The 24,085-nt window shown below is 34.0% G+C and overlaps 3 protein-coding genes across 4 annotated transcripts; 1 reads left to right on the top strand and 2 right to left on the bottom strand.

The window, feature by feature from the left end:
- Positions 1–1,113: 1,113 nt before the first annotated feature.
- LOC129280549 (uncharacterized) lies at positions 1,114–6,221 on the bottom strand. Its single transcript, XM_054916555.2, has 4 exons — positions 6,210–6,221; positions 5,664–5,721; positions 5,035–5,268; positions 1,114–1,196 (listed from the first exon to the last, which is right to left on the bottom strand). The coding sequence occupies exons 1-4, from the start codon at positions 6,219–6,221 to the stop codon at positions 1,114–1,116; spliced, it is 387 nt and encodes a 128-aa protein (XP_054772530.2).
- A 3,142-nt stretch (positions 6,222–9,363) lies between these two features.
- Positions 9,364–10,738, top strand: LOC129280781 (uncharacterized). Its single transcript, XM_064095846.1, has 3 exons — positions 9,364–9,409; positions 10,027–10,260; positions 10,671–10,738. Exons 1-3 carry the CDS (start codon positions 9,397–9,399, stop codon positions 10,736–10,738), a joined length of 315 nt encoding a protein of 104 aa, XP_063951916.1. The 5' UTR covers positions 9,364–9,396.
- Positions 10,739–18,098: 7,360 nt separating this feature from the next.
- LOC129272288 (uncharacterized) lies at positions 18,099–22,881 on the bottom strand. 2 transcript variants are annotated; one of them, XR_010292751.1, is made up of 5 exons: positions 22,828–22,881; positions 22,031–22,264; positions 21,449–21,631; positions 18,680–18,737; positions 18,099–18,119 (listed from the first exon to the last, which is right to left on the bottom strand). XR_010292751.1 is itself a non-coding variant. In XM_054909438.2 (3 exons), exons 1-3 carry the CDS (start codon positions 22,838–22,840, stop codon positions 21,549–21,551), a joined length of 330 nt encoding a protein of 109 aa, XP_054765413.2. In that variant the 5' UTR covers positions 22,841–22,881; the 3' UTR covers positions 21,402–21,548. The 2 variants fall into 2 exon arrangements, 1 of the variants encoding a protein (XP_054765413.2); XM_054909438.2 differs by lacking the exons at positions 18,099–18,119; positions 18,680–18,737 and having other exon boundaries at positions 21,402–21,631.
- Positions 22,882–24,085: the final 1,204 nt, after the last annotated feature.

Below are 24,085 nucleotides of genomic sequence, written 5' to 3'. Positions count from 1 at the left end.
CATATGATATTTTACTCAAACATGGAATAACTATAAGAAAAAAGAAAGAAAAAAAAGTATTTAAAGATCACAACAGGAACATTACCCACACGCACCCTTACACACACTCACACACCAAAACACACACATTCACACTCCAAACATGTCACAACTTGCTGTCCAAACGAACGAAGAATTTGCTTTGTGGTAATATTAAAGTACTACTGGGTAGACATGCCAAAAAATGACAACCAACAAAAATATGTAGTCCATAGGTGAATTAGAGCCTAAAACGTTGCGTGTCGTACGGGACTTTTCTGCGTCCCGTACGACATTTTCACCTACAACTCACCCATAATCATTTTTTTTTGTTGGTTATCAGTTTTTCACATGACCACCGACTATAGCTTTATCATTGACAAAAGAGAATATTTTATTGCTCAAGCATTCGGCTAGAAAACTAGAAATTGTTGTCAAAATGTCCCGTACGACTAGTATGGAATCGCCCAATAGCTTGTCTCTCAAATTATTTATATTTCATCCCTCTCTTTTAATTCTCATGTACCTCTCTCCCCCCCCCCCTCTCTCTCTCTCACCCTTATACACAGGTGCACGCACCCACACGCACTGTCTTTGTATCTAGGCTCTCTAGCATCTTGACTTTAGCTTGCGAAAGAAATTCCCATTATCATTTCCTTTCTTTGCACTATACTCCAACAGGATATAAGGAGCATTCTTTATATGGAACCCCCTGATAACTCCCCTAGTTCACGTGGAAGGGGTCTCACAATCAACCTTATTTACACAATATTTTTTGTCATTATTTTCTCTCAATGAATTATGTTTACTCACGTACTCTTTTCAAATTTTCAACTTCCAATTCCCTTTATCCAACAATCCTACCAAAAATAATCAAAATTATGAATAACTGAGGCAAATTATTAGATTTGTCAATATTTGGTTAGAATTTTATTTAAATATATTAGTGAATGGAAGACACATAAAAAGAAACAAGCAGCATCTTAAATAGTCACTTATGTAAAAGTCGAATGAAGAAGTGATCTTCATACACATTACGACACTCGAGGCAAATATGGGATACTGTGTTTCAACCTTTGGCCTGCGATGACCTCCTCAGTCTGTTTCACTAGATTCTGTTTCACTAGATTCAACGGATGACGATTCGGCAGAGACAGACGAAGAACGTCTAAAACGAGCTGCAAGTAATGAAATATAATTGCAATAATTATTAACATACGAAGAAACTCCAATGATTAATCGGAATGCATATCATGTAAACATGGATATTTAACGATAATTTCTTTGAAATATTGTATATCGGTTTGTTTTTATCTTTTGGAAAAGGGAGAGGTTATGATAACGACTTACGTTTGTTTGAAATGTGAATAATGAAGACCAGAAATTGTGTAAAGAGAATTAAAACACTTGAAAATGTCATTGGCCCGTATTCTGATAGCGTGGTTTAACTTAACCCTAGTCTAAGTGTGGTAATAAACTGCCATATTTAAACCTAGGTTTAAATTTCGTATTCCGATAGCAAGGTTTAAGTTAACCCTGGTCTAAGTGTGGTAATAAATCCTCAAAAAGTTAAACTCGCGCAGGGGGTAGTTTAAGCCTCGTTTAAATCCAACAAATCATGGCCAACAATTTTTTAGAATTTATGCCTATATTGCATTTCGAGCTACTTCCTCAGTTTTTAACAGATTCTCATGAAATTTGGAACACACTTTGGTCTCAAGGTAAGGAGGTGTAAGAATTTTTTTCCCCTTTTTCGGAAATTGTGTTGCCATGGTAACAGTATATTATGGTTCAAAATTTTGCCGTTTAAAATACTTAATCAGTTTTCTACCAATTCTCAAGAAAGTTGGCTAACACATTGATTTTGAGGTAAAGATGTGCAAGACTCATTTTTGCATGTGTCGGAAATTGTGTTGCCATGGTAACGGTATAGTATGACAAAAACTAAGCATAAATCTTGCTGTTCCAACTACTTCCTCAGTTTTTAACCAATTCTTGTGAAATTTGGCACATACATTAGTCTTAATGTGAAGATGTGCAAAACATATTCTATGCCTAAAGTATATAAAAAATCGCGTTGCCATGGTAACATATCAAATATCGAAAATTAGGTGAAAAACTTGTGGTTTTATAATTACTTTATAATTTTCAAACCATTTCTCATGATATTTGGCACAGACATAAGTCTTGAGGTGAAGATTTGCAAGACACATTTTTGCATGTGTTGGAAATTGTGTTGCCATGGAAACGGTATATTATGGCAAAAACTATGTAAAAATCTTGCAATTCCAACTACTTCCTAAGTTTTAACCAATTCTCATGAAATGTGGTACAAACATTAGTCTTGATGTGAAGATGTGCAAAAAATATTTTATGTCTTTATTAAAAAAAATCATGTTGCCATGGTAACAAATCAAATATAAAAAATTAGATGAAAATCTTGTGATTTGAACTACTTTATCAGTTTCCAACTGGTCAATTCTCTTAAAAATTTGGCACATACATTAATGTTGAGGTGAAGATGTCTGACATATTTTTGCCTGTATCAGAATCGTGTTGCCATGGTAACAACATATTATATAACGAAAATAAGGTGAAAATTTTGTAGTTCGAACTCCTTCATTAGTTTTCATTTTTCAACCAATTCTTATAAAAGTTGGCTCACACATTGGTTTTGAGGTATAGATCTGCAAGACATATATTTGGGTGTATCAGAAATCATGTTGCCATGGTAACAACATATTACATAATGAAATTAGGTGAAAATCTTGCGGTTTGAACTCCTTCATTAGTTTTCATTTTTCAACCAATTCTTATAAAAGTCGGCTCACACATTGGTTTTGAGGTATAGATCTGCAAGACATATATTTGTGTGTGTTGGAAACTTTGTTGCCATGGTAACATCATATTAAATCAATAAATGTGTAAACACATCTCGTGGATTGAACTTCTTCATTTTATGACATAGGCCTATGCTCATGAAATTTAGAACACATAGGTTTTGAGGTAAAATAATCTGCAAGACACATTTTCTCATTCATCAAAATATGTGTTTGTATGGTAACTACACACACCAAAATAAGCCTGAGATTAAGACAATAGTCAATGCTAACTGTTGTTTGGCTACATAGAGAACTACATGTAGCTGTAGGCTTAGTTCTAGTTTTAAGGGGGGTGCTAGACCTCTAGATCTCGAACTACAGTCCCTAGCTTTAGATCTAGGCCTAGATCTAGATTCTTTAGATCTAGTAATAATCCGTTAGATCTCTAGCCTACTTCTTTTGTCATGCCTAAGGTTAGATGAGTAGATCTACTGTAGACTAGCCTACATTTACTATTTTTCGATTTAGAATCTAAATTGAGAGTCTACAAATCTCTAGATCTAGACCTATTACATGTAGACCTAGATTGATACAGATCTAGTTCTAGATCTAGATAGGGTCTAAGTTATTTAGTCTAGAACTAGGCCAGCGTTAGAGATTCTAGATCATACAGTAAGTCAGTAGACTAGATAGCACAGACTAACGTAAGGCCTAGATCTAAATTCTTACATAAATCTAGGCCTGGCCTAGTCTAGTCAAGACTAAGCTGTTGTTGGTCTAGGTTTAGGCCTGTTTTTTAGTCCTGGACCTGGAAACCTAAACAAGTCCCCAAAAATATTTAAATAAAATAAAAACTCTTCAAAGAAACAGATATGGACCTAAAACAGGAGTAGAGAGATGTCATTTAGCCAGGCCTAGTTACTTGGCAAGCAATGGCAATGCATAGCGATAGTCAGATCTAACACTGTAGACAGGAATAACCGTCGTTTCTGGGGATTTATTGAAAAAATTCTGACATTTTATTGTCATATCACATTGCCTTGGTGAGAGAGGCCAACGGCAACGTAGACTGTCATACTCATCATAGACTCAGCGGAACAATACAGAGACTGAAGCTTTTTGTCTAAGACAAATCAGATCTATTCTACTAGATTCCAAATCTAACTAAGAATAAGGTTAGAATATAGATCTATATCTATCCCTGTCCCAAGGCTAAGCCAGCCTAATTCCTGAATGATGTTCTAGGCCTAGACCAATACTATAAATATGTATAATGTAGCTTCAGTCTCGGTTGCTCCACTAGACTACGGTTTGCTTCAGGAAAGTAAAAAAAGTCAAAACAATGTTCAATTCTCCTCCAAACAATTGGGCCTAAGCTAGATCTAACTATACTAGCCTAGGCCTAATGTTAGACCCAAGACTACTCTCAAAAGTTACAAAAATTTCCCCTTACATAAAGTTAGAATAAAGATGTCGACCTCTTAACTTATTGTTTTAGATCTATAGGACTAGAGTCTAGACTCTAGTCTAGAGTGGGTGAGGTAAATCTATTCAATTTAGATTTTGACAAACATGAAAAGCAATCAATGGGACTGATACACACAAAACTATGCAGGTCACTCGGTTTGGGATTGAAATGTTTTAGTAATTAAAAAATATAAAGATAATCTGAATGAAAATTTCTTACCATATATGGGTGATGAATGCTTTTCTTTCACTACAATAGTTGTAATTAGTTTCCATAAAATCCAAATTTTTAAGAAAAAACAACTTTAGTGACATTTTTTCAACTTTGTTGCAGTCATCCCTGCAGCACTAATTTACCAAAAAGGTGCTAGTCTTGGTTAAAAGAGGATTATTATTTCCAAAAAGAATTTAAACCCGGGTTTAACCCAGGTTTAGTTAAACCTGGCTATCAGAATACCAAAATAATTAAACTACACTTAGACCAGAGGTGAGGTTTAGAGGAGGTTTAGTTAAACCAGGGTTAACTTTAGACTAGGGTTAAGTTAAACCTGCTATCAGAATACGGGCCATTGAGTTTAACTATGATAAAATGAGAAGAGCAACAATCTAATATAGGAAGAGGGATCTTTTGGATTACATATCATAAATATTTTTGGACGATAGTGTCAACAAAAAGCAGCAAAAAATCTTTATAAAATGCATTGGGGGATTTGGAGATATTACTTACCTGTAGAGGAACAGTCGACAGCTTCAAGGCAAATTTTTTCCAAGATTTCACAGGCATGAGCGCTATTCTGCTCTCCTTCCTCTAGCAGACACACCATACTATTCTCAGCTTCATCGAACAGGTTTTGTTCAGTAGATGTAAGAAGTCCTCTTAGGTCTTCTTCACACGTGTCAACCACCAGCCTGTATCTGTCACATAGGGCTTCGAACTGTGCAGTGCGATCGGTAGTTTGGGCTAGAAATGAAAGAAATTATCAAATCGTGACTTTCCGTAGAATTTATCACTAAAACACATAACAAACTAGTGGCATATTTAGCCAAACGTTTTGAGGGGCAAGATATGGTGCATCGGGAAAAAAAATTAAAGAAGTTTCGAGCGAGCGAAGCAAGCTAGCCAAAAAATTGACATAATATTAAAAAAATAATATCATATTTCACCTTCCTCTCTTTCCCTTTCTTTCATTTTCTCTTTTTTTAATGAAAAGTTATATGTCATCCCTCCAAAATAGAAGTATCAAACATGATGAAAGTCACGATAGAAGCAGTATAGTGACAAAGATATCGGCAAACTTCGATAAATGCCTCTTTTTCTCTATACATTTTTAATTGAAAAAATACAAATATCCATACCTTTCACTCCCATTGCAAAAAATGCAATGAGACATAGACAAACGCAGAGTGTTTTTACCTGTAAAAGGGGAAAAAAAACGAATTCATTTGTAAACTCTTAAATCATAGTTTAAATGATAACATGAACATTTTAAGAATTGATTGAAATTTGAAAATCAAAAAAGGAATAGGAGTGATAATTAAATAGATATGACAAAAATAGCATGAAAAGAATATAAAAATTGTAAAAAATGAATAAAAATAAATTTTATAATCCTAATGCTTAATATAAATGGAATTTGATAGCATATATACACCATTGGCGGATCGGGGGAATAAAACAAAGAGATATACCCCGAATTGTAAGATCCAATATAAATATTCGTTGTATAATGCAGATTTCTATTTACGTATATAAACAAATTTACAAATAAATTGAAATCCATGTCATCAAATTTTTTTTCTTCTCAATATATCTTTAGAATGCCTTAAAAGCTAACTATAACTGTTTTGCAGTCTTAATTTTTTTTCTGCTGGAATAATTTTAAAAAGTAATGTTATACTTACCGATTGAGCCATTTTCAGGAGTTTTGCTGAGCTGAACGTTTTGAGAAAATAAAGAGTTATTTCGAATGCTGTTGAATGAGTGATTAATGAAGATATTTTCTCCCTTTTATAGTATTTGAAAATAATCAAAACTTAGGTTGGAAATGTTTGGCTTTCAAGATTGCGAGATTGGAATATGACATGATATGACAGTTAGAGAACAAAGGGACATTTACGTAATTTGTTTGTGAAAGGTAAAACTGTCATCATGTATTTTGTTTTCTAATTATATGCATAATTAATTTATATTATTTAAATGAGGTTGGCAGTTTCAAAGATCAAAAATTGAAAATAAACTAATACAACGAGTGAACGACCAACTAATGCATTTGTGTTTAGAACCAAGGACTCACTCTCTCTCCCCTCTGTCTCTGTCTCTTACTCTCTCTCTCTCTCTGTGTCTCACACACACACACACACACACCCACAACCTCTATCTCTCTCACTTAAATTTGATTGACATGGTCTATTGTCATGTTTCATTTACCTTTTAAAGTAAATGAAACAATTATGATTGGCATTAGCCGACAGTCATTGGCTTCTAGAGTAGTTGGTCGATCTATAGAACCTAATTCTTCCCATCAAATATTTTTCAACAAATGCTTAGTGTGTTTAATATTGAGGAATATTACAATTAGATTTACAAATAGTCCACGAAAATATATGAATATGTATTTTAAAAAGTTTTATTGGTTACTGCAAATTTCATCCATTAGATAGGCTGATCATTGATATGATTTTTTTTCTTTAATACATAAAAGTTAACAAATGGGTATACTGGATTATTTTTGTTATTGCATTGATGAAAGACAGATCAAAAACTGCTAAAAGCATTATACATTGCACTATCCTTAGAGCTAGATTTTGTGAATAATCCAGTCAAAAGTGACATCTAGTACCATCAGTGATGTAACGAGTGGCACGTGCCCCCCCCCCAAAAAAAAAAGAAAAAAATAAATAAAAAAATTAAATAAATAAAATAAAAGATAAAAGAAATCGACAAGCATAAACAAATTGAATAAAGTAAAATAAAATAAAAACGGGGGAAAGGAGAGAAAGACCGGGAAAGAAAGGGAATTATAGTCGGGAAAAAGGAAATATATGTTTTTTTCAGAATTTGATGAGACACAATTTGCTTGGGGCCTATGTGTTCCCCACTCCTCCCGGGGCACGCTTTGCCTGTTAAATTTGATACACGATCCCCTTCCAAGGGGATTAAATGGCGCTTAAAACATTCCGTTTTGAAATTAATATCAAATGTTTCTCCTCGCGCTTCAAACTCGTTGTTTTATTCAGTGACATACGCATCTTTTTCATGATTACTAAGTGCTTAAAAATGTTCCCTTTTTAGGACTGAATATAAAAGAAAAATTCAGCTCGCGCTTCGTGCTCGTCTTTGTTTTTATAAAGATTAATTCTTAAAGATAGTTCTTTCAAAATGTCAAAAATGTCAAAAGATTTCAGCTTACATTTCGCGCTTGAATAATTTGATTAGTGAAACACCATGATCTTCATGAATTCATAGAAACAGTCCTTAAAATGTGTCCCTTTTCGAATCCTGTATAATTTTATCATTTATATCAAATAGACTTTTATTCATAACACTATGCATTGATATTCATTTATCATACTGGTGCTTTATAAGGAGGAACATACATATAAAAAGTAAAATAATTGACGTTGATATAAGAAATAAAAGAACAAGGTCATCTGAACCGTAGCTCTGACACACCATCCGTTAAATCATCATTGATTCTTTAAAAAATTGAACGACATAAGACCTCTTTGTATATTCCCATTTCTTCACAATGATTCATAGTAGACTAGAACGACAATACAGTACGACAATACGCCAGACGGTGGCCTGTACTTATAGAGAAGAAGAAGAAGAAGAAGAACACCAGTTAATTCGCTGTATTTTCAAACGAAAACAAGCGATCGGTAGCCAAATGACTCTGATTGTTTCATTTACTTTCAGAGCTAAATGAAACAAGATAATTAAGAGACCGTGTCAATCATATTTAGGTGAGACCGAGGGAGAGAGAGAGAGAGAGAGAGAGAGAGATAGAGTCCTTGGATCTCAATACAAACGTATTAGTTGGTCGTTCACTCGTTTTGTTTGTTTATTCTTTTTATTTTAACCTTTCAAATTGTCAACTTCCTCTTATTGGTATAGATATTCATTATGCATATAATTAGAAGCGAAATTCGTAATGACAGTTTAACCTATCACAAACAAATTACGCAAAATGTCCTTTTGTTCAAATCTTAAACTGTCATAATTATCATATCATATTGTAATCTCGCAATCGTGAAAGACAAACATTTCCTACCTAAATTTTGATTATGTTGAAATACTATAAAAGGGGAAAAATACAGTCATTAATCACTCACCCATCAGCATTCGAAATACCTTTTTTTCAAAGCTCTTGACTCAGCAAAACTCCTGAAATGGCTCAATCGGTAAGTACAATATTATTTTTCCAATTATTCCAGCAGAAACTGTTTAAACTGCGTAAACCTGATTTAGTTTTAACTGGATATAATAAGAAAAAAAGAATGAATTTGATGACATGGATTTTGAATTCTTTCTGAAAATGTTGACAGTAAAATAGAAATAGATATCTGTATTATACCAAAACAGAGGTTTTTTATGATCTCACAATTCGGGGTATACCTTTATGGTTTTGTCCGCCAATGGTATATGCTATTAAATTCCATTTATTTTAATCATTAGGTTTATAATCTTTGAATTCCTTCAATTTTACAATTTTTTTATTTTTTTATGTTATATCTTTTTTATTCCATTTAATTATCACTCTTCATCCTGTTTTATTTTATTACTTATTTTATTTATTTATTCCTTTCCTTTTTTTTTTTTGGGGGGGGGGTGTTATTTTTCTTCCGAGATCTATTTGTAAAGAAATAAAGTCTAATTTTAATGAACAAGGGAATTGACCCGAAAAGATCCTTAAAGTTGTTTCCAAAAAGACAGTCTTACCTAAATTTCAATTAATTCTTTGATTATTTACGTTATCATTTAAAGCTATGATGTTAGAGTATACAAATGAATTGAATATTTTATTTATTTTCCTTTCTACAGGTAAAAACATTCTGCGTTTGTTTGTGTCTCGTTGCAGTTTTTGCGATGGCAGTCAAAGGTATATATTTTTTTTAATTTTTCATTTAAAAATCAATAGAGAAAAAGAGGGATTTATCGAAATTTGCAGATATATTTCTCATTTGGGTATATATCATGATCATTTTGAAATCGCTTTTATATATGATACATGTATGTTTGGGGGATGTTAATATTTTTTCCACATTACACAACAAAACTTGTCAAATTGTTCATTTTGGTGCAATAATTTTGGATTTATCATGATGACGCAGATCATTATTGCACAATATAAATCATAGGTTTGTTACAGTGGCGTACAGACGGGGGGGGGTATTGGGGGCGCTTGGCACCCTCAATTTTTTACGAACAAGACAAAAAGGAAAGGAAAGAAAGAGAGAAGGATGAAATATATTATTTTCTTAATATTATGTCAAAATCTATCACAAAATAGGATTTTGAAAATAAAAATGACGACACTTTTGCTCTCTCGCTTCCATGGCTTCGCTCGCTCGAAACTTTTATATATATAAAAAAAAATTCCCGATACGCCATATTTTGCCACCTCAATTTTTTGGCTTAAATCTCCACTGGTTATTTATTTGTGTTACTGGTAAATTCAACGAAAAATCATGATTTTATAAATTCCTTCATTTTTAGCACAAACTACCGATCGCACTGCACAGTTCAAAGCCCTATGTGACAGATACAGGCAGGTGGTTGACACGTGTGAAGAAGACCTAAGAGGACTTCTTACTCTTACTGAACAGGAATTGTTTGATGGAGCTGAGAATAATATGGTGTGTCTGGTAGAGGAAGGAGAGCAGAATAGCGCTGATGCCTGTGAAATCTTGGAAAAAATTTGCCTTCAAGTTGTCGACTGTTCCTCTACAGGTAAGTATCTTCAAATCTCCTAATGCCATATATAAAGATTTTTTTAAATACTTTTGTTGACACTTTGTGATATCGTCCAAAACATTTATTTATTTATGTAATGCAAAGTATCCCTCTTCTTATATTAGATTGTTCCTCTTCTCAGTTTTTCATAGTTAAACTCAATGAAAGTTGTAATGAAAATCTAGGTTTTCATTCTCTTTATGCAATTTCTGGTCTTCATTATCCACATAATAAAACAAACGAAAGTTATCATAATCTCTCCATTTTCCAAAAAAACCATCTATGATATTTCAAAGTAATTAGAAATAATCCGTAAATATCAATATTTGCATGATATGTATTCCGATTAATCATACGAGTTTCTTCGTATGTTAATAATGAATGTAATTATATTTCGTTACTTGCAGCTCGTTTCAGACGTTCTTCGTCTGTCTCTGCCGAATCGTCATCCGTTGAATCAAGTGAAACAGACTGAGGAGGTCATTGGTGGTCAAAGGTCGAAACACAGTACCCCATCTTTGCCTTGAGTCTTATGTGTACAACAATATTTTTTTCATTTGACTTTTGTATAAATAACATTTTAAGATGCTGCTTGTTTCTTTTTTATGTCACTTCCATTCACTTATATATATTTAAATAAAATTCTAACAAAATATTGAAAAATCTAATAATTTGCCTCAGTCATTCTCATAAGTTTGATTATTTGGATTGTGGGAGAAAGGTAATTGGAAGTTGAAAAGTGGAAAAAAATACGTGAGTAAACATAATTCATTGATAGAAAAAATAAAAAAAGAAGAAGATTATTTTGTAAATAAGGTTGATTGTGAGACCCCTTCCACGTGAACTAGGGGAGTTATCAGGGGGTTCCATATAAAAATGCTCCTTATATCCTGTTGGAGAATAGTGCAAAGAAAGGAAATGATACTGGGAATTTCTTTCGCCAGCTAGAGTCAAGATGCTAGAGAGCCTAGATAAAAAGACAGTGTGTGTGGGTGTGTGCACATGTGTATAAGGGTGGCGCGTGTGTATATGTGTGAGAAAGGGAGAAGAGGGAAGAAAGAGGTACATCATGTACCTCTTTTTCAGATTTTCCCCTTTATTATACATATTCCACTTCAGCTCCTGCTGACCTTGATCAATATGTGGTGTGAATTATATTTTCCCATGACATATGTTATGCTTAGAATGAGGCAACATGCAATTTTGAAGATAATAGGGAAAATCTGAAAAAAAATGTGTACAAAACAAATGGAGAATTGTCCACAAAAAACGGAAACGTATTAAAATTGTTCCTCTTCTTTTACTCTTTCCAATAAGATTGCTTCTCATCTTGGTTTTGGTTTCCTTTAAAAGAGAGGGATAAAATATAAATAATTTGAGAGACAACCTATATAATGGCATATAATTATATGGCAGTTATGTGCGCGATGAAGAGCTGAAATAATACACAAGGAAGAGTGAAAAGCTAATGCATGATTATGCGATAGGTGGGTGCGTTCTATTTGTGTTTGAGGGTGTGTGGGTGTGTGTGTGTGTGTGAGAGAGAGAGAGTAATAGAGATAGGCAGTCGGGAATAAGAGAGAGATACGTGGAAAGAGCAAGATAAAAGATGATATAAATGGAACGAAGAGATAGAGAGAAAAAGAGAGGGGAGAGAGAGAGAGCATTAGAAAAAGTACAAGGGAGGGGAGAAAGAACAGACATACGATTCTTCGTGTAAATCAGAACATAAGTAAATATAAAAGATGTAATCCGGTCTATATGGTCTCTGGATCGTCATTATTTTTCAATATTATCCAAAATACGTCAAATGACATTCAGTAATACCTGTGGCAAATGAAGCAACAGTAAGGAACTACTATTTGCTTTGATATTGCTCTCTTTTGAAATACTTTGTCATATTAATTTTGCCATTTTTTCTTCAATAGGCAATTTCATTTTTTTAATTTTCTTTACAAAAAAAATACGATCGTGTTTTTAGATCGATCACCTACAAGAGTTGATATTTCTTTTCTATTGCAAATCCATCTAAACCGATTTCACCTCTTTATAATAATTATGCTTTTCACACATTTTCCTTAAACTTGGGAAAATGGTAGGGCTAAGGGGGGGGGGGGGGTCATAGCCCATCAATTTCCCGTTGTTAAACTTAGCCTACTTCGGTTTCACACTACGTATAAGCATGGACCTACCTTGGTTTTAGCAAAGTGAGCTAGTACGGAAGTTGGACTTGCATGGGTGACTAGGTATTATTTGACAAGACACATCCATTTGTTAACCATTCCATATTCACTTGAGGAAATTGATCTGAATATGCAGCCAAAAGCTAAAAATATGTTATGTACCCAGCTATTAATCCTCCAAACCATATTAATCTGTTTATATCTTCAACATTAAAATTTCTCTTTGTAGCTGCTCTTTATATATGATTAAGTTTAAATACCATGCTCATCGGACTGTTAAGAATTTGTAGACAAGCAATATACAAACAAGGATAAATGATTTTTTTTTTAGAATTGAGAGAAATGAAGTAGTGTCCTTTAATTTGCCATTGCCAGTATGCATGAAGGCATATTATTTAAAGGGATGGTCCAGGCTGGAGATATTTCTATCTAAATAAATTGAGTAAAATTCAATAACTTTGTTATTTGTTATCCGATTTTGATGACATTTTCAGCATTTAGCTTTGTGAATTTTACTCTATTTATTTAGATAGAAATATTTACAGCTTGGACCATCCTTTTACAAATGGTACTGTACACTTAAAAGTGGATTATTTTTCCTCAAGATTGTTTAAGGGGAAAATACATCGTTGCTAAGGTAAATAGTGTTGCTAGGCAATGGAATTATGTCAGTAGATGATGGTAAATTACTGAATACTGTTTGACAAACTATCATATGTTAATTTTCTCAATATTTTTACTCTAAGGCACAACTTCTTCAGCACATTTGACTGAGATGAAGAGTGGTAACATAGCCGTTGCTAGGGAATATTGTTACTAGGCAACACATTTGTCTCCATGGAAGCTAAAAAATAGTCAGTTTGTTGAATGAATATTGAAAACGAGGTTGTAGGCATCTATATGATATTGTGTCAGTATTATTGCTCATAATGAACTATTTTTTACACAGATTTGTCCAGGGAGGAGAGTGTTATCATAGTCGTTGCAATGGAAAATAGTCGTTGCTAGGCAATGAATTGGTATCCATGGGTAATGTGAAATGGTAATTTTGTTGTTGTTCTATTGAAGACAAGATACTGCATGTTAATTGATCAAGTATTATTAACTCAATCCACTTTTTTCACCACAAAATAGTACAAAGTATGTGACTTGTACGTACGTGTATCAATGTAGTCAAAATGAACAATAATGGCGCGATTTGTACGATGTGAAGGGGAATGTTAAGTAGAGCTTAGCAAATTTATTTGAGGTTCGCAATAGTTAAAATGGGGTTTTTCAGTTCTTTTTATTATTTTTCAATAATACTTTATAGAATTTCATTGGTATAACTTATTAGGTTTAATCTAACCTAGTTAAAAAGTTAAAAGTTAGGTTTGAAATGGAAAAATAAGTGGTTTACTTAAGGAGCTAAATGGTTGCTAAGGAAAGTTATGTTGCTAGGCAACAGTTTCTGAGAAAATGTTCATAAAATTCATGCTAAGTTGTTATTCTGTAATTCTTCTTACAATATATAGTGGAACTATCCTATAAAAATAAGAAAAAATACCTGATAATTTAAATTAATGTGTAAAAAACAATATTTACTATAAATATTCAATAAGTATTTAAAATGGGCGTGGCTTAATCAAGGCTGGTTTCCATGGTGATGCTACACATTACGTCAGTTTTAATGCCCAATTCCGAAAAATTCAGAAAATTTCCTTTAATTTGATGTATGATTTTGCTTTGATCCAGCCGGGGGGATTAAAGTCAAGAAATAAGCCCCTTTTTCGCTTCTGGCCGCTCACCTAATAGTACGGTACTATCTGGTCCTGCAAAAAGCAGGGTTAGCCGGCTTATTGCGGTGCTAGCACCACAATTGCAGTGCTATGAACGAAACCAGGCTAAGGAAATGTGGGCCTTATGCCCGGTTGACACTTGCACGCATTATGGTGCCCGCATTGCCCCGCATTGATGCGTGCCAGTGCGGGACACTTTATGGCACGACTTGGCTATATCAGTTCACGCAATGTCCCGACACGTTCACGACATGTTTGCGCATTGTTTGCGCATAGTTCGCGCATAGTTCACGCAGTGTTCACGCACTGTCCCGACGTGCTTTCAGCAAATATTCTCGACACCCTATTTCTGTGACGTATCTAGCGCAAATTTAAATATTCAACGTTCTGGTGTTGACACCCTCTACGTTCGTTGATTAGAACGACTCACATTGATCACGTGGTCTGCACTCACAATTTTGCGCATGTCATTCGCGAACTATGCGTGAAGTATGCTTGACCTATGCGCAAAGTATGCGCGACCCTGTCGTGAACTAGTCGCGAACTGCGTGCCACTACCCCGGGGGTGGGGTACCCACTGTTTTTACGCCACGCACTGGCACGCATTGGCACGACTTGTTTGCGCATAGTTTGCGCACAGTTCACGCACTGCTGCAATGCGGGAAGTGCGTGGCAAAATTTTCAACATGTTGAAAAAATTTTTTCGCTCTTCACGCATTGCTGCGCATTGCCGCTCATCGTCCCGCCCCTTCCCGCAAGTGTCGACGCATTGGCACGCATGACGCAATATCAGTGCGTGAACTATGCGGGAAACGAAAATCGTGAAAGTGTCAACTAGGCATAAGCATTAGCCAATAACAGAAGTCGATATTGCACGTTAATCACGCTCTGTGTGGCAAATAGTATGGGGTTAAGAAAGACAGTGTGAATAAAAAAATAAAAAGAAAGTATGAGGTTAAGGATAGTCCGTGGTAAAGGATAGTATGGGGTTAAGGAAACGCAGTGTGAAAAGCGTATATTTTTGGTTCATAATCCGCAGTTGCCACTAGTCTTGAGTGAGCTCATGGTACTTGTCCACTCTACAACAAGTTAATTCCAAGAAAGAGAGAAAAATCAAAGAAGTATGACACCGAAAATTTCATAACAATCTGGTTTAACATCGATTTAACACTAGTTTTCGCCCCTTTCTATATTAGCTAATTAACTTTTTATTATTATTATTATTAATACCTTCGCATATGACTTTGGCATATTTTTTTTATGATGTTGACTTGTAATGATTGTATTTATTTGATTTATATTTTGTTGAAAATGAAATAAATGAAATGAAATGATATACTATTTGTTCATGCAGATAAAGATTGAAAAACTGCTAAAAGAAAAAGAGACTAAGATGGCCAATACATGGTTCTCTTCATTCAAACCTGAAACATTTTATCTTAGGAAAACGATGTGATGAATTCGCAGAACAAAATGGCATTGGCCAAACGTTATGTGGCTTTTCAATCATTAAAGTATTTAACATTACTTTGCAATTTCGGTTTACTAAACAAATTTGATTTCCATATTGTTGATGCAGAACTATTTAAAGTGTCCATTCGGTAAAAAATGAAGAAACGTGCTTGTATACCTATAAAACTCGCTATGGATTTTTTGTACGATCCTGGTTATATTGAATACTATTAATGAATGAATGTGGTCCCCATTTTACCTTCAAAGCTACAGTTCGACACGTAATATTATTTGTTTGCAGGAGTTTTCGATACCATTAATTATTCTATTATTCTATTACTGTTAAGATCACACTTGTGGGTTGCCATTTGGCTGGTTCAGGAATAATAGGAGCAAGAGAGCACAGTTTGTCTAGCATGATGGTGTCACTTCTTTCGTGATAAGCTCTTGTTCATAACCCCAAATTGCAGGATTAAACAACAATCTAAAAAATGACAGCTGAATTAAGGTTACCTGTACCATTTTGTAACTAGAAATTTACAAATTATAAGAAGATTATAATTTTTTGTATTTGGGTTCAATGAGATGAATCCTTTATCTTTAACAAGGGGGAGAAGAATACATTTTACACACATACACACACTAAAAAACAAATAGAACAAACACATATTGAATACTCATGCATTAGCTTTCCACTCTTCCTTTTGTATTATTTTAGCTATTCATCGCGCACACCCACCTGACTCACTGCCACCCCCTCACTCTATAATAGGGCGATTTATTTAGCAATTTTCAAAACATTTTTCAACCTGCTTTGTGGTAATATTAAAGTACTACTGGGTAGACATGAAAAAAAAAATGACAACCAACAAAAAGTCCATAGGTGAATAAGAGCCTAAAACGTTGCGTGTCGTACGGGACATTTCTGCGTCCCGTACGACACACAACATTTTCACCTATAACTCACCTATAATCATTTTTTGTGTATTGGTTATCAGTTTTTCACATGACTGCCCACTATAGCTTTATCATTGACAAAAGAGAATATTTTATTGCTCAAGCATTCGGCTAGAAAACTAGAAATTGTCGTCAAAATGTCCCGTACGACAAGTATGGAATCGCCCAATATATAGCTTGTCTCTCGAATTATTTATATTTCATCCCTCTCTTTTAATTCTCATGTACCTCTCTCCCCTCTCTCTCTCTCTCACCCTTATACGCAGGAGCACGCACCCACATACATTGTCTTTTTATCTAGACTCTCTAGCATCTTGACTCTAGGTGTCGAAAGATATTCCCATTATCATTTCCTTTCTTGAACTATACACCAACATGATATAAGGAGCATTCTTTATATGGAACCCCCTGGTATCTCCCCTAGTTCACGTGGAAGGGGTCTCACAATCAACCTTATTTACACAATTTTTTTCTCTCAATGAATTATGTTTACTCACGTATTTTTTTTTCAAATTTTCAACTTCCAATTACCTTTCTCCAACAATCCTACCAAAAATAATCAAAATTATGAATAACTGAGGCAAATTATTAGATTTTTCAATATTTGGTTAGAATTTTATTTAAATATATTAGTGAATGGAAGACACATAAAAAGAAACAAGCAGCATCTTAAATAGTTACTTATATAAAAGTCCAATGAAGAAGTGATCTTCATACACATTACGACACTCGAGGCAAATATGGGATACTGTGTTTCAACCTTTGGCCTGCGATGACCTCCTCAGTCTGTTTCACTAGATTCAACGGATGACGATTCGGCAGAGACAGACGAAGAACGTCTAAAACGAGCTGCAAGTAATGAAATATAATTGCAATCATTATTAACATACGAAGAAACTCCAATGATTAATCGGAATGCATATCATGTAAACGTGGATATTTAACGATAATATCTTTGAAATATTGTATATCGGTTTGTTTTTATCTTTTGGGAAAGGGGGAGATTATGATAACGACTTACGTTTGTTTGAAATGTGAATAATGAAGACCAGAAATTGTGTAAGAGAATTAAAACACTTGAAAATGTCATTGAGTTTAGCTATGATAAACTGAGAAGAGCAGCAATCGAATATAGGAAGAGGGATCTTTTGCATAACATATCATAAATATTTTTGGACGATGTCACAGAGTGTCAACGAAAGCAGCAAAAATCTTTATAAATGGCATTAGGGGATTTGAAGATATTACTTACCTGTATAGGAACAGTCGACAACTTCAAGGCAAATTTTTTCCAAGATTTCACAGGCATCAGCGCTATTCTGCTCTCCTTCCTCTAGCAGACACACCATATCATTCTCAGCTTCATCGAACAGGTTCTGTTCAGTAGATGTAAGAAGTCCTCTTAGGTCTTCTTCACACGTGTCAACCACCAGCCTGTATCTGTCACATAGGGCTTCGAACTGTGCAGTGCGATCGGTAGTTTGGGCTAGAAATGAAAGAAATTATCAAATCGTGACTTTTCGTAAAGTTTTTTTGTAAAACACATAACAAACTAGTGGCATATTGAGCCAAACGTTTTGAGGGGGCAAGATATGGGGTATCGGGAAAATTTGTTTTTAAAAAAGCTTAGAGAGAGCGAAGCAAGCGAGCATAAATTTTGAGATAATATTCAGAAAATAATATATTTTACCCTCCTCTCTTTCCCTTTAATTATTTCCTTTTCTCTTTTTATTTTCTTGGTCTTGATTATTTGGGGGCAAGTGCCCCAAGACCCCCCCTGTACGCCACTGTAACAATCATATATCCCAATTAAACAAACATTATTGCACCTAAATAAACAAATTGACATGTTTTGTTGTGTAATGTGGAAACTCGCTGTCCTAACAATATCAAAAGTTTTATGTCATTCCTCAAAATAGATGTATCATGCATGATGAAAGTCACGATAGAAACAGTACCCAAATGAGAAATATATTTGCAAATTTCGATAAATGCCTCTTTTTCTCTATCAATTTTTAATTGAAAAATATACTAAAAAATCCATACCTTTTAATCCCAATGCAAAAAATGCAACGATACACAAACAAACGCAGAGTGCTTTTACCTGTGAAAGGGAAAAATTGAAGAATAAAAATAAATTCATTTGTATACTCTAAAAGAATAGTTTAAGTAATAACATGAACATTTTAAGAATTAATTGAAATTGGAAAAACACAAAACAGGAATAAGAGTGATAATTAAATGGAATGAAATTGATATAGCATGAAAAAAATAAAAAAATTGTAAAAAATCAATAAATATAAAGTTTATAATCATAATGCTTAATATGAATGGAATTTAATAGCATATACCATTGGTGGATTGGTCATAGCCCATCAATTTCCCGTGGTTAAACTTAGCACTTAGCCTACTTCGGTTTCACACTACGTATTAGCATGGACCTACCTTGGTTTTAGCAAAGTGGGCTAGTACGGTAAATAGTATGGTACTATCTGGTCCTGCAAAAAGCAGGGTTAGCCGGCTTATTGCGGTGCTAAGAGATGCAGTATGAACGAAACCAGGCTAAGGAAATGTGGGGCTAAGCATTAGCCAATAACAGAAGTCGAAATTGCAGGTTAATCACGCTCTGTGTGGCAAAATCATCAATATTCATAGGCTGTGCGATGGTCCGGGGTTAAGGCGTTAACCCCGGCTAAGTAAATAGCATGGGGTTACGAAAGACAGTGTGAATAAAAATAAAAAGAAAGTATGAGGTTAAAGGTCAAGTCCACCTCATAAAAATGTTGATCTGAATAAATAGAGACAAATCAAACTAGCATTAGCCGAAAATTTCATCAAAATCGGATATAAAATAAGAAAGTTATGGCATTGTAAAGTCTCGCTTATTTTTCACAAAACAGTGATATGCACAACTCAGTGTCATGCAAGTGAGTCAGTCACTCAGTCGATGATGTCCATCACTCACTATTTCTTTTGTTTTTAATTGTGTGAATTATACAATATTTCATTTTTTACAGATTTGATCATAAGGACCAAGTTGACTAAATCATATAGTATTAAACAATGCTAAATCTACATGTTCAGGGAGGAATTAATCGTTGTTTCACTTGACATTGAGGAGAACATTAGAATATTTCATATTTCATATTATAAAATACAAAAGAAATAGTGAGTGGATGATGTCATCAGTCTCCTCATTTGCATACCGACCAGGATGTGCATATAATTGTTTTGTGAAATTAAGCGAAACTTTGAAATGCCATAACTTTCTTATTTTACATCCGATTTTGGTGAAATTTTCAGTGTTATTCTTTTTGGATTTTTTTCTTTTCATTCAAATCAACCTTTTGTTTGGGTGGACTTGTCCTTTAAGGATAGTCCGTGGTAAAGGATAGTATGGGGTTAAGGAAACGCAGTGTGAAAAGCGTATATTTTTGGTTCATAAACCGCAGTTGCCACTAGTCTTGAGTGAGCTCATGGTACATGTCCACTCTACAACAAGTTAATTCCAAGAAAGAGAGAAAAATTAAAGAAGCATGACACCGAAAATTTCATGACAATCTGCATGGAATTTTCGATACTATTACTTATTCTATTATTCCATTACTGTTAATATCAAACTTGTGGGTTGCCATTTTGGCTGGTTCAGGAATAATCGGAGCAAGAGAGCACAGTTTGTCTAGCATGATGGTGTCACTTCTTTCGTGATAAGCTCTAATGGTGTCCCAAAGCAAGGCTTTGTTTCGGGGTGAATTTAAACTAAATGTATACAGTGAGCAACATAATTATTCATAACCCCAAATTGCAGGATAAAAAAAAAATCTAGAAAATGAAAGCTGAATTAAGGTTACCTGTACCATTTTGTAGCTAGAAATTTACAAATTATACGAAGATTATAATCTTATATTTGGGTTTAATGAGATGAATCCTTTATCTTTAACAAGGGGGAGAACAATACATTCAACACACACACTGGCAGAGATTGCGATTGACTTTGTTTATTTTACTATTATTATCTTTTGTTTATTTTGTATATATATGTTTGTAATTCTATGTGTTCTTTTTGTTATGCAGGACCCCCATGTAAAACAGTATCTAAATTACTGTTGGGGCTTCCCTGTTGAAATAAAACGAAATAAATAAATAAATAAATAAGTACACACTCTCAAAAACAAATAGTACACACCACCTATTGCAAACTCATGTATTGGTTTTTCACTCTTCGTTCTGTATTATTTCAGCTCTCTCTCTCTCGCACATATACCTGACTCACTACCACCCCCTTACTCTATAATTATATAAGTTGTCTCTCAAATTATTTATATTTCATCCCCCTCTTTTAATTCTCATGTACCTCTCCCCCCTCTCTCTCTCTCACCCTTATACACAGGTGCACGCACCCACATACACTGTCTTTTTATCTAGGCTCTCTAGCATCTTGACTCTAGGTGTCGAAAGATATTCCCATTATCATTTCATTTCTTGCACTATTCTCCAACATGATATAAGGAGCATATTTATATGGAACCCCCTGGTATCTCCCCTAGTTCACGTGGAAGGGGTCTCATAATCAACCTTATTTACACAATATTTTTTTCATTATTTTCTCTCAATGAATTATGTTTACTCACGTATTTTTTTTTCAAATTTTAAACTTCCAATTACCTTTCTCCAACAATCCTACCAAAAATAATCAAAATTATGAATAACTGAGGCAAATTATTAGATTTTTCAATATTTGGTTAGAATTTTATTTAAATATATTAGTGAATGGAAGACACATAAAAAGAAACAAGCAGCATCTTAAATAGTTACTTATATAAAAGTCGAATGAAGAAGTGATCTTCATACACATTACGACACTCGAGGCAAATATGGGATACTGTGTTTCAACCGTTGGCCTGCGATGACCTCCTCAGTCTGTTTCACTAGATTCTGTTTCACTAGATTCAACGGATGACGATTCGGCAGAGACAGACGAAGAACGTCTAAAACGAGCTGCAAGTAATGAAATATAATTGCAAGCATTATTTACATACGAAGAAACTCCAATGATTAATCGGAATGCATATCATGTAAACATGGATATTTAACGATAATTTATTTGAAATATTGTATATCGGTTTGTTTTTATCTTTTGGAAAAGGGAGAGGTTATGATAACGACTTACGTTTGTTTGAAATGTGAATAATGAAGACCAGAAATTGTGTAAAGAGAATTAAAACACTTGAAAATGTCATTGAGTTTAACTATGATAAACCGAGAAGAGCAACAATCTAATATAGGAAGAGGGATCTTTTGGATTACATATCATAAATATTTTTGGACGATAGTGTCAACAAAAAGCAGCAAAAAATCTTTATAAAATGCATTGGGGGATTTGGAGATATTACTTACCTGTAGAGGAACAGTCAACAACTTCAAGGCAAATTTTTCCTAAGATTTCACAGGCCTCAGCCCTATTCTGCTCTCCTTCCTCTACCAGACACACCATATCATTCTCAGCTTCATCGAACAGGGACTGTTCAGTAGATGTAAGAAGTCCTCTTAGGTCTTCTTCACACGTGTCAACCACCAGCCTGTATCTGTCACATAGGGCTTCGAACTGTGCAGTGCGATCGGTAGTTTGGGCTAGAAATGAAATAAATTATCAAATCGTGACTTTTCATAAAGTTTTTCTGTAAAACACATAACAAACTAGTGGCATATTGAGCCAAACGTTTTGAGGGGGCAAGATATGGGGTATCGGGAAAATTTGTTTTTAAAAAAGCTTAGAGAGAGCGAAGCAAGCGAGCATAAATTTTGAGATAATATTCAGAAAATAATTTATTTTACCCTCCTCTCTTTCCCTTTAATTATTTCCTTTTCTCTTTATTTTCTTGGTCTTGATTATTTGGGGGCAAGTGCTCAAGACCCCCCCCCCCCCTGTACGCCACTGTAACAATCATATATCCCAATTAAAAAAACATTATTGCACCTAAATAAACAAATTGACATGTTTTGTTGTGTAATGTGGAAACTCGCTGTCCTAACAATATCAAAAGTTTTATGTCATTCCTCAAAATAGATGTATCATGCATGATGAAAGTCACGATAGAAACAGCACCCAAATGAGAAAGATATCTGCAAATTTCGATAAATGCCTCTTTTTCTCTATCAATTTTTAATTGAAAAATATACAAAAAAATCCATACCTTTCACTCCCATCGCAAAAAATGCAACGATACACAAACAAACGCAAAGTGCTTTTACCTGTAAAAGGGAAAAATTGAAGAAAAAAAAAATCATTTGTATACTCTAAAAGAATAGTTTAAATAATAACATGAACATTTTAAGAATTAATTGAAATTGGAAAAAAACTAAACAGGAATAAGAGTGATAATTAAATGGAATGAAATTGATATAGCATGAAAAAAAATATAAAAATTGTAAAAAATCAATAAATATAAAGTTTATAATCCTAATGCTTAATATAAAGGAATTTAATAGCATATACCATTGGCGGATCGGGGGACTGAAACAAAACGATATACCCCGACTTGTGATATCCAAGATAAACATTCGGTGTATAATGCAGATTTCTATTTACGTATACAAACAAATTCACAAATAAATTAAAATCCATGTCATCAAATTTGCTCTTTTTTCTTTCAATATCTCTTTAAAATGCCTTAAAATCTAAAACTATAACTGTTTGCAGTTTTAATTGTTTCTGCTGGAATAATTTTTCAAAGTAATGTTCTACTTACCGATTGAGCCATTTTCAGGAGTTTTGCTGAGCCGAGCGTTTTGAGAAAATAAAGTGTTATTTAGAACGCTGATGAATGAGTGATTAATGAAGATATTTTCTCCCTTTTATAGTATTTGAAAGTAATCAAAATTTAGGTTGGAAATGTTTGGCTTTCAAGAAAGCGAGATTGGATTATGACATGATACGACAGTGTAAGAATAGAACAAAAGGACATTTTACGTAATTTGTTTGTGATAGGTAAAACTGTCATTACGAATTTTGTTACTAATTATTTGCGTAATTAATATCTGTACCAATTAAGATTAAGTTGACAGTTTGAAAGGCCAACATTAAGAGAATAAACAAACAAAACGAGTGAACGACCAATAAATACCTTTCTTTGTGTTGAAATCCAAGGGAATTTTACGTAATTTGTTTGTGAAAGGTAAAACTGACATCATGTATTTTGTTTTCCATTTACATGTATAATTAATTTATATTATTTAAATGAGGTTGGCAGTTTCAAAGGTAAAATATTAAAAATAAACTAATAAAACGAGTGAACGACCAACTAATTCGCTTGTGTTTAGAGCCAAGGACCTACTCTATCTCCCTTCTGTCTCTGTCTGTCTCTCCCCCCCTCTCTCTCTCTCTCTCTCTCTTTCACCCCCCTCTCTCTCTCACTTAAATTTGTTTGACATGGTCTATTGTCTTGTTTCATT

Source organism: Lytechinus pictus, chromosome 2 (genome assembly GCF_037042905.1).
Source record: "Lytechinus pictus isolate F3 Inbred chromosome 2, Lp3.0, whole genome shotgun sequence".
Lineage (NCBI taxonomy): Eukaryota > Metazoa > Echinodermata > Echinoidea > Temnopleuroida > Toxopneustidae > Lytechinus > Lytechinus pictus.
The sequence above is the reverse complement of the archived record's forward strand: the minus strand, read 5'-3'. Positions and strand labels throughout refer to the sequence as shown.